We start from the raw sequence: 12,021 nt of genomic DNA, 5'->3' as shown, positions 1-12,021 counted from the left end.
TTTCTTCAAATGGTTTAATATCATGGGTTTAGAGTTTCACATCATCCATGATTCAAAAATGCTTACAAATTGCCATTTTTTTTAAACCTATTTGTTAGCTAAGTTAGCTAAGTTAGCTAAGACCGAAAGAGTTAATCTCACCATTTTGGCAAAAAATGGAAAGACAGGCTCTGTCCTACATTGTTGCGGGGAGAGAAAATCCTCTAACATCTTTGCAGGGCAGATCAGCAATCTATCTAACAAAATTACAAATGCACGGTTTCTAAAATGTATGGTCTATATTATCCCAAAAAAACCATTTTCAGACAAAAGTGGCTTAAGGCAGAAGAAACCTATCAATGGAGCTTAGAGGGTCAGAGCAGAGATGCCAGAAATAGACCTGGAGGGCCAAAGCCCCAGTCTGCCCTGTAGGGCTGTGTGACACGGGCAAGGTCACAGGACTGTGTGACCCTCCAGTACTTCCGCTTCCTTCCCTATGAAATGAAGATAAGAAAGAATGCCACCTACTTAAAAAAAAAAAAAAAGCCATTAGGAGGAATAAATTAGTTAATATTTGTCAATCACTTAAAATTGGGCCTCCTGACCTAGAAGGGCCATCATCCAAGTGTTTATTTAAAAAAATATTTCAAGAGAATAAGACACAAAAGTAGCCGATTCTATCTAAGGGTTCTATCACTAATCAAAAATAAACTCAACTTACCCATTCTGGCCCTGCTCCTCACTTAGCAGATCTTCAAATGACTAAATTTTTAGAAGCTAGCTTGTGGAATATATATATATATTTAAACTATCAACGTTTATATATGTAAAATATATATAATAAAATAATATATATTAAAGTTATATATATATGTATTATTTAATAGTTTTGCACCCACTTAAATTGTGGCATCCTAAAATAAGGACCCACCATCATCACCAGGAGCAGAGAGCCCAAGAAAATCACTGGCGGGGGCTCTGCGTACGGTTTTTTCCCAGTTCTCCTGCCAGGTTCATCTTTATAAGTAGGTGTATTTGTATAAATGCAGACACATAAATATAGATGTGTTCCTCTAAACGAAATAATGGAACACAATGGCATATTTTCATGAACTGAGGAACACCACACGCACCATCTTGCAATGGACCAGCCGAAGAGCAGCCCCCCTCCGCAGCGTGACGCATGCATTCCATGAGCAAAATTAGAGCAGGAAGCGTGTGGCGGGAGTGGAGGGCCCCCTGAGCCTGCCTCTCGCGGCTTCCTAATGAACAGCAGCACACGCTGTGTTCAGGAGACGCTGGAGCTAATTAATCTGTGCATAGATTTCCCGGGATGGCCACTTGCTTGGAATAGACACTTTCCCTTCCCCTCCCTGCTCCAACTTGGCCACCATGAGGAATCAAAAGCCACCAAGACAATGAGCTTCTGGAGAACGATGCCAGCCTTAAATCCCTCTTCTGCAAGTGTATCTGTGACTGATAAATTGAACGGATTTTCATGTGGACAAATGTCCATTTTATCTGACTAATTTGAACAAGGATTTTTAAAGACAAAGCCCATCAAACATTAGATAAGCATTTTAAGGTAATGGACCGTGGAGTCCTATTTCCCCACAAACCCAGGAAGCATCATCAGACATCCTATTTTTACAGCAACATCAATTATTAATATGTATATTTTTGCTGACAGAGGACCTTGCTATAAACATAGGTTTCGCTATCCCGTTCTGGGTCATTAACTATGGAAAGCTTGTAAATATAATGGTTTATTCACATGGGAAGCCTTCATTAAGATGCATTATTCTACAGCTGATGTATTTCAATGTATAGTGTATTATCATGTTCTCTATTTCCCTTTAATATTCGTAATTTATTTTTAAATGAGTTGCTGTTTATGCGGTGAGTTAACAAATTTGAATTCTGTATGACCAAAGTTCCTAACGAGGAAAAGATGTTTTAGCCCAAAGGAAAAGCTGCTCATTAACATAGGACCTAAATATATTATAACCTTTAAATTCAGAAGCAACTAGAGAAAGAAGCTACAAATGACCCCAAATGTATTTTTGTCAGAGACAGTCTATATCAAGAAACACGCATGAATACACACATATTAACAGCACAGCATGGTGTAATAGGAGAAACACAGAACGGAAGGAATCAGGGAACCTTACTGCTAGCTTCTTCATTAATGTAGAAAGACTTGGGAGAGCCACTTAGGCACGATCCTCAGTGTCCTCATCTGTTCAATGGGATAGTCATGTCCTCATTTCTACCTCCAAAATGGATGGAACATCAGTAAGGAAATGCAGAGGAAGAATGCAGAGGACAGAGCACATGCCACGGGGGTTCTTATAAAATCTAGTGAGAGCTGAGAGATTTCTCTGCTCGCCTCGCTGGGTGCTAGGAAGCACTAGGAAGTGCTAGGAAGTTGGTAGGATGCTCCATCATGTTATAGAGCTATTGCCAAGACCCAAATCAGGGTCACCTACACATTGCTTCATTTTCAGGGGACAAAAGGGAGAAAGACCAGCTATAATGTAGTTTGTACTTGTCCATCTATGAAAGAAATCGCCTGTAAATTACCATAAAAACAATGCCATTAGGGGTAAAGCAATACCATATGATTGATTGATAGAGTAGAGAATCAGAACATTAATGCAAGATTCCAAAACAATTTTGCACATTCATCACAGACAAAGAGATTTGGGTCATTTGTAGTAGAGAGCCATTTTAACATCTTCATGAAAACAATGAACTTTAAAATAGTCATTGCAGATATCAGATAAAAATTCCTCCGTGATTACAAACTCCCACTTCATACAGTTAAAATGTAAACACTAGGAATAAAAAAAAAATTACCTGAAAGATATCAGAATTAGGTACTTTTTTTAAATGATTAAATAAAGGAAATTTCTATTTTGGCACAAGATATATAATACAGTCATGCCTTGAGCAACTGCATAGAGAGGGAATTTAGATCACTTGTTATGAATGTTGTTCTTTAAAGTCATCCTGTTATTTTCATTCTAGATTCACTTCTGAAGCGGTTTTAGCATTTTTTTCTGCCATAAAAGTTGTATATTTTCATTATACTAAACTCAGACAACTGGATTAGTTCTTTAGACTTTCTAATGCATATATAATTTTTTCATCTTTTTCACAGACTTCGTGTTGTTAAGTGGGTGCTATGTTCTAATGGCATCTCGATTGCAGTTTCTAGTTGAGAAATCACTCCCAGAGGGTTATAGGAGATTGTGTGGGGATGTGGGGCTGTACATGCATACTTGTTCGAATTACCCATTTCATTTATTTTAATTTATTTTAGTATATGGTGTCAATTGAGTCTTTAAGAATATCTTTTTTCCTGCTAATTGGTTTAAATGTATGATTTTGTTAATATCCTTTGTAAATGAGGCAAAATTTTGTCCTATACTTGAATTTTGTCTTGGATTTGTTCCAGAGCTTTTGAGATGAACTTTAAAGTTCTTCTCTTATCCCTGAAATTTTCCTTGAACAGTCACTCCTAGCACTCCTGGGTTTACATGCTTAGACGTTGGTGCACCTGACAATATGGTGACAGTCGTCATAAGAGCAGGAAATGCACAGAAGGGTCACTCAGTGACGGGCTCTGTAGCAGGACCTCACAAAGAGGGTTCCCCTCAGTCTTCACAGTCTGCTGCTGTACCCATTAAAGAGGAGGAAACTGAGCCTCACCAGTTTCGATGCCTTTTACAAAATCACCCAAAATTGTAAAATTGGGTGATTTTATAGAATCACCTGAGCCCCTGCTCACACCCAGGCTGTTGTCCCAAACCCCGGAGCAGCGTGGCTTTGAGTCAGATGAAGCTGGGGTTGTTTCCTGCCTCTTCCATTTTCCAGCTGTGTGAATTTGGAAAAGCTAATTAGCCTTTCTGGTTAATTTCTTTGTCTTCTACAAATGCCTGCCTGGCCGGATTATTGTAAAGATTGAAAGATTACTTCCATAGAGTGAGTGTGCACTCAGAAGCGAGGGATTCCTGCATCTTTTGTGATTTTTCTGTGAAACAGCCCCTCCTCCTCTCTGCTCTCCCTCTCCGGCTCCTTTCCCCTCTCCACTTCTCCCTCTCCCCCTTCTCCTTAGTTGTCAATCTCTGCCACAACTATTCAACATTGTGCTTGGAGTGTGAAAGCAGCCACAGACAGTATGCAAATGAATCGGATTGGCCAAGATCCAATATAACTTTATTTACAAAAACGTGCATGTGGGTCAGGTGTGACCTATGGGCTACAAGTTACTAAACCCTACCCTGGATAATTACCAGAATCACCTGAAGGATTTTCCAAAACTACTAGTTTCTTCCTGCTTCCTCACTGCCAGGATGAAACTCGGAATCTGTTTTTTAAGCCCTCCAGAATTTTGAGGGGGAGGGGAGAATTTGGAAAAAATTATTCACCAGTGTATTTGAGGGTATGTTGACTCTTAAAAAAAAAAAAAATCCCCAAACAAAATGACAACTAAAAACAAGAAGAGAACAAAAATAAAATAAGAAAGAATTCTGGGAAAATAAAAAACATGCCCCCAAAGGCAAAACAATAACCCCTCCTAAAATGTTAAATAAATGCAAATAATAAGTGGACATCACTGAAAACCAAATGAGTTCTGGAAGATAAAGTTCAAGAACCTCCTATAACAGTGCAAATAGATCAAGGGGAGAAGGATCATAGATGAGGAAAGTCAGAGCTGCAGGAGATTAATCCAGTGGCCTGCCATTTTAGCTAATATTTGTTGCAGAGAGAGAAATGGGGGGGAAGAAATAACAGGAAAGACATTTTCAGAATTGAAGACATAATTTCCTGTATTGAGTGGACCCGCCAAAGGGAGACTAGGGTGAGTGAGGACCTGCCCACAGCTAGTCGGATTTCAATCAACATTCAGAACTCCGAGTATAAAGCAGAAGGGAGAAGAGCTTATCCACAAGGAACAACAGTGTCCAACAAACTGGTCCCTGCAGGCTCTGCTTCCTAGAAGTTTCCTCCAGGGAAGCTGCCACACTGCCATTCAGGTGGGAGGGGCCCAACACCTCGGAAGGGCAAGCACTTGGAAGGTTCACCGCTGCATGTGTAGTGAAATGCATGTGCAAAATGAAAACGGAACACAAGAAAGACAGAGTAAACAGAGAAATCAGAACAACTTAGGGTTAAATTTAAATAGCATTTGCTAATTTCCATGGCGTAAATATTCCCATCGTAGCCCATTCAAGCTACTAACAGTTGGGAAGATACACATTCTGGCATACCATTATATAGTATTTTCACCATAGAGATACAACGGACATCAATAACATCAAGAACATAGATGATACAGTAATACCCAGCAAAATAATTAGGAAACAATGAGTTTTGAGTATTGGGAACTTTGTATTATAATTTGCTTCATAAGTTACTACAATTACACATTTTAGAATGACCGTATTTAACAACCAGATTGCCATATTCCAGAAAGTGTGTCATTTGGCTCTAATGAGCTATCATGGACTGGTGGTAGCAGTGACTATGTTCTTTATTTGCTGGATGGCCCAGGCTGACTTTGAACTGCTCAGAGTTCAAATCCTTTACCCGTGAAGGAAACAGACCTTCATCTTGCTGAGGGAGGATACCAGGTACCTCTGTTCCGTACCTGTTTTCCTTCTCCAAGTCTGTTTTAGTTTGAAATTTCCATCCAAACCCATGCTGGAAGGTCTAGGTTATCTGACATTGTTTGCCACTATGTTTTATGTTACTCTTCTCTTGCCAACTCCAGTTCTTTAGAAATTCTAGAGAACAAGAATTATGTCTCAAAATTATTAGGGTGGTTTTGTTTTGTTTTGTTGTTTTCTGGTTGTTGTTTTTTTTTTTTTTTTTTAAGTAGGGTCTCCACCCAATGTGGGATTTGAACTCACAACCCTGAGATCAGGAATCATGCGCTAGACCAACTTAGCCAGCCAGGCGCCCCTCAAAGTGATTTTGTATTTTCTCTTCAGATGGTAGATGACATAGACCAGCACTGAGCGTTTGATTGGTGCTTAATAGCCAGACTTCTGTTGACTTGCTGATCAGCAGATTTTGAAGTAGAACATTGTGTAAAAACAAACAAACAAACAAAAAGATATAATATCAGGGTGAATGTCTGGAGTCAGCTGAAAATTTCCTACTTGGGAGGTCTTTAACAATAGAACAGATGTCTGCCGAGTCGATTTGGGGATAGTTTTTCTTGAAATCAGAGCACCCAAACTTCTCACCAGTCTTGCTTCAGGTTCTTTCTTCCTCTGTATGCTTTGTTTTCCCATGAACCAAGAAGATTTGGAAACACTTTCAGGAGTTTGAACTGTATTTTCTTATTGTTTTCTTAGTTACGCCTTTTTCAAGCTAACTTCAACCCCCCCAGATTCTGGGAAATGGTATAAAGTGATTTCCATCTTTCCTTTCCATAGTGGTGAATCATTTCTTCAGATTTTCCTGCCACACTTGATTCTTTCGTTCTATGTATTTCTCACAGGCCTTGATAAGACAGCATCAAAGATATTGACATACTTCGTTAGCATCTGATGCCCTTCACCAGCACAATAACCTTTAAGATCTCAAACCTTTTTGCTTGTGTTTTCAGAATCCACCTCCTCTGTTTAACGAAGTCAGTGCTACAATAATCCAGGCGGAGAAGGTGAGCTCCCTGAGGAATGAGACGCAGGTAAAGCATGAGGAGAACTACAGGAAAGCCTTGGTTACAATCAAGAATGACCTGAAATTAATAGAGGGTCCAGACATCAAGGAGAACCTTCAAGACCAGATCCGACATTGGTTCATTGAATGCAGGTAAATGTGAGCCACACAGACATATATCCTGCTGGCTCTTCTGCAGGGGTTGAGACTGTGGAATGTTTTCAAGTACAAAAACATGTCCATATAGATTCATGGAATTTTGGGCTTCCTTTTGAGGAGTAAAATGTCAAGGCTAAGAATTCAGGAGCTAATTTTTTTATTATTATTTCTTTTCAGCATAACAGTATTCATTGTTTTTGCACCACACCCAGTGCCCCATGCAATCCGTGCCCTCCCTAATACCCACCACTTGGTTCCCCCAACTTCCCACCCGCCCCCCGCCCCTTCAAAACCCTCAGGTTGTTTTTCAAAGTCCATAGTCTCTCATGGTTCACCTCCCTTTCCAATTTCCCTCAACTCCCTTCTCCTCTCCATCTCCCCATGTTCTCCATGTTATTTGTTATGCTCCACAAATAAGTGAAGCCATATGAAAAAAAAATTTTTAATAAGATTGCTTTTTGTGTTGGTGCTTGCTTTTTTAAAATAAGGTCCTTATAATGGGACACCTGGGTGGCCCAGTCAGTTAAGCATCTGACTCTTGATTTCAGCTAAGGTCATGATGTTGGGGTCATGGGATTGAGCTCTGTGTTGGGCTTCACACTGGGCATGGCCTGCTGTAGATTCCCTTTCTTCCTCTCCCTCTACCCCTCGCACCCCCATGTGTGCTCTCTCTCTCTTCCTAATATATATGTGTGTGTACATATATATATAAAACATTGAAATATATATTTATATATATAAATGTTATTTTTAATATGAAAATATTTTCAGTAACATTGAAAATATTCATTTAAATAAATGAACAAATAATAAGGTCCATATAATGCTCCTATAATCACATGGACTTGAACATTACAGGTGGATTTCATGGGCCAGATCTGTCTGGAAGCCAAGGAGTCCAGGCACAAGTAGATTCTGCTGTCCTGCCCTCCAGGGTCTGTCCAGCCTCTCTACTTGGGTGACCCTTGAGATTCTCAATCACAGCTCAACTCTGTCAGAATTCTCTGAGACAGCTGCTTAACCTGTGATCTAATAGGGAGGCCCTGGGCCTCCTTGAAATGGGTGGGTGGATGGGTGGGTGGGTAGCAGTTCAGGGGACAGGGCCCCAGGCTTCCCTGCAGGAAGTGTCTTCTTTTTTTTTTTTTCCCAATTTATTTATTTTCAGAAAAACATTATTCATTATTTTTTCACCACACCCAGTGCTCCATGCTAGCCGTGCCCTCTATAATACCCACCACCTGGTATCCCAACCTCCCACCCCCCCGCCACTTCAAACCCCTCAGACTGTTCTTCTTGATTGAAATGTTATATGCTTTAAAGGTATTGGTTTTAAGAGAAGCACACACAGCAGCACAGACACCTGTGGAACACGGAAGTCTCTACACAGTGGAGCAAACACTTTGTAGAAAACCTAGTTAAAGCAGTTTTAAAATCTATTTTATTTCAAGAGGGGGAGAAAATAAGGGCAGGTTGTAGTGATCAGTCCCAGGAGCCATGGAGGACAGACTTGGCCATCTGTTTCCTTTAGTGGGCACCGTGCTGCTTCCCATTGGGTCCAAGATGCTCAGACCCTCGCTTCAGTTAGTTCATCAGAACCAGAGAATTGAGCTGTCTGCGGCAGAAAATTAACTTCATCTCAAAAAATGACAGTAAAAGATATTCATATCTACAGCCTAAGAGATGACCTCTGGTAACCTCACCCTTTGCTCCTCATAATGTCCTCCCCTTGAGTGGAATCTGGACCTAAAACTTTCCTTCTGAAGGAAAAGCAATGGCAGAAGGGATGGTGATGGAGTGTCACTGCCTTCTTGCCTGCCTCTCTAGCCCTCTCTCTTGCTCTGTTTCTCACTGCTCTGAGAAAAATCAGTTGTGAGTTGACCAGGGGAGAGACCCATGAGGGAAGGAAACAAAGGCCTCACTCCAGGAGCCTGGGAGACTTCTGCTCACAGCCATGGGTAACCTTGGATGTAGATTCTCCCCCAGGCGAGCCTTCAGATGAGACTGGAACCCCGGCTAATTCTTGGACTGCAGCCTGGTGGGAGATCTTGAGGCAGGGACCCCCAGCACAGCCACACCTGGTCCCTCCCTATAGAAACAGTGACCACATAAACGTTTGCTGTTTCCAACATGAAGTTCTGATGTAACGTGTTAGGCAGTGATAGATAATATGTATCAGTTACTCTTATAATGATTTAGAGACATTTCAGCCATCATAAATCCTCTTGTAGTAACTTTGTATGGGATCCCAATAACACTGAAGTTTTATAACAAACTTGATGAATGTTTGATATAGCAATTAATTGCTTTCAGTTGGGGAGTTCTGTCCTTTGTTGTACAAATACAATTTTAAAATACTGATGATTTTTAAAAATTCAAAATTGCTTAAACTGCTGAGCTTTTCTTCTGGTATCTTATTTGTCAAGGATATGTTATAGCAAAATGGGACATTTTCAGTGAAAAGATACTTATAGTGAAAAGTGAATTAAGCTATTAACAGAGAGGGAGGCATATATGTCCACATACATCCTCCTTTTTCCATCACATTCCTTCCTCTCCCCATTCTGGTGGTGGTTTCATGTGTATAGGAAGTCAGAACTTACCAATCTGTACACTTCATGTGTCTATATATCAATTATACATCAATAAAGCTGTTAAAAATGTAATGGCATTGTATCAGCGAGGATATCTGTGTTTTTAGCTCTTAAAAGGAGCATGTTTTTCTGTTATCCAAAAGTCAAAACCCAGCCTTCCCTTCGATAACCTTGTCCTTGGACTACCCACTCTCCTGCTCACAATCTAAGGAAAACTTAGCTTTGTCCATTGTAGGTAACTCAGTGTCTACTGGTTTGAAATAGTCTCTTTCAGGTGAACTGTCTATTTTTAATATATTTGGAGTCCATTCAAATGCCTATCAGGAATGTTGGGCCACTTTTCTTTCCCTTTTGGCATCTGACAACAAATGGAGGTTAAACCTTAACTTCACCAGTTGGGGGCTGGACCAAGAGTGAATGACGTCTGAGCACATGCTGTTGTCCCTGCCTTGGCCAGTCACGCAGGCGTGAAGTTAGTTATTTGGTCCAACACAGGGTGGCCCACCTGGTCCTTGGGCGGCTTCCTTCCATAGCCTGTGATTTCTGCCACATGCCCCTAGTCACTGGGCACCCACAATCCTGGCCTCTTATTTCTGAGCACACACACCTTTACTGAGATCCAATTCCCTCAGAAACCCCACATCCCCCAGGAACTCCACATCCCCCAGGAGCACAGCCTCAGGGCATGAACAGGCTCCTTCCAACCCTCATCCACCAATACTGCCATCAGAACCCCACCATCTCCGTCCAGCAAGCTGCACGCCCAGGAAGACAAGCACGACCCAGATGTTCCTAGATTTTCTTCAGCCACTCTGGGGTTTCAACTGGGATCTCAGCATTCACCCCCTCCTTCATCAAGACCTCTACAGGGTGAGGCTCAAGGACACCGTTGGTGTCCCCACTCATCCACCTTCTTTGGCTTCCTCCCACCCCCTTCTGCCTCACTAACTTCTTGTTCAAGTTGAGACTCTTTAGGGTCCTTGAGGAGTCTCCCTCCAGAATTCCTCCCTGTCTCGTGCTTAAGTTCTGACTAGCCCTGCGCCCACCCACCATTCCTGCCCCTGGAAGTTTGCATAATGATTAAGAGCAGAGGCTGAAGATTGCTGTATAGCCTTGGGCAAGTTGTGTGGCTTCTCTGGGGGTCAGTTTCCCCATCTGTTCTATGAGGACCAGACTCACCCCTACTCCATGGGGTTGCTAAGAAACACAGGATACTTAGACCTGTACACCAGCCCATGACTGTTTCTACCGGCCAGTAGCCACCTGCTCGCTCAAGTGCCCCTCCCCCAGTCACACGGCAAGCCCCGGGGATGAGCCTGGTGCTGAGAAGTGTGTGAATTCCATGAGTAAGCAGGTATTCATGCAAGCCACGGTTCTGCAGCATTCCACTCTTATCCAATTACATGATTGTGTCCAGAGGAAATATACCTGGGGCAATTTTGTACAATCATGGACATTTAGGTAGAAAGGCATAGTTTCAAAAGAATGGAGTCTTCTGATGAAATCACATAGGTTTATAATAAAATTCATTTTAACAGTGAGAAGGCTATGCCCCACGCTCAGTACCCTCAGTTACCAGGACCTTCCCTCCCCTCCTCTCAGGACTGTGGGAATAAGTCTCCACAAATACGTCTACTATAAATGAAATGATGCTTTATGTTTTAAAGTCCAATTTACTGCTAGGCGACAAAACCAAGTTGAAAGCACTGTGTACAATTATAATCCCAAATAAGCTGAAATCTATAAAATATACATACATACACACATACATTCATACACATATTTAACTTATTAAGTGTATGTTTGTATATGCATGGAAAATTTCTGGAATGATAACACTGGAAACTGTTAGCATGTCTACATCTAGGGACTAGCGTGGTAATGTTACTTTTTATTTTATATTCTGTGCTATTGGAAGTATTTTTTAACAAGTATTATTTTCATGATAAAAAGCCTCATGAAAAATATACTAAAAAGCAAAGAAAGAGAGCAATCAATTTGGGATAACTCAAAATAAATATTGAGAATTTTAAAACCCTAATTTTCAAAAAGTAGGTTAATGCAATGCTTGCATAATACTCTTGGAAATCATCCTTTGATAAAAGAATTGGGAGACATGAGGCTGCAGGAAATGTAAGTTGTGTTCCAGAAGGTTCATGGAGGACTTGGCAGGCCCTGGTGTCATCCTAGGAGGGGAACTTCCATTGTTCCAGGAGTTGTGGACTCCTCTGGAGACCCAGCCCTCACTGGCTGGTCCCTTGAGAATTTTTCATCCTGATGCCACTGGCCTGATGGTTTGGAGGCCGGGTTAGAGCAGCTCCCACGGGCGTGCTGAGCATCATTCACAAAAACATAAAGATTGCTCTTTTTTTAAGTGATGTAAGGTCAAGGGCAAATTTATTTTCATAATTGGGTTACACTTATCCGATTGACTTTGATAAAAATCCTTTTCCTTGTTTTTTTTAAATCAAAGACAAATAAAAAGCAAATACCGTCTTTTGAAACCTGAAACATGATCAGTCCTTGGGCTAAATTCCAATAGGACACACGATGACAACTGGGAAAAGTTGCCAGAATTAACAATTAATATAGGCTCCCACAATTTAGAATACGTATG

General features: G+C 41.1%; 1 protein-coding gene across 2 annotated transcripts in view; it reads left to right on the top strand.

The window, feature by feature from the left end:
• IQCA1 (IQ motif containing with AAA domain 1) overlaps window positions 1–12,021 on the top strand; it is a 151,252-nt gene that overhangs the window by 27,771 nt on the left and 111,460 nt on the right. For both annotated transcript variants that reach the window (XM_044241907.1, XM_044241906.1), the window contains exon 6: window positions 6,602–6,807. In XM_044241907.1, coding sequence (XP_044097842.1) covers window positions 6,602–6,807 — 206 coding nt within the window. The remainder of the gene's footprint in view (window positions 1–6,601; window positions 6,808–12,021) is intronic.

This window comes from Neovison vison, chromosome 3, assembly GCF_020171115.1.
Source record: "Neovison vison isolate M4711 chromosome 3, ASM_NN_V1, whole genome shotgun sequence".
In the NCBI taxonomy this organism is placed as follows: Eukaryota; Metazoa; Chordata; class Mammalia; order Carnivora; family Mustelidae; genus Neogale; species Neogale vison.
The sequence above is the reverse complement of the archived record's forward strand: the minus strand, read 5'-3'. Positions and strand labels throughout refer to the sequence as shown.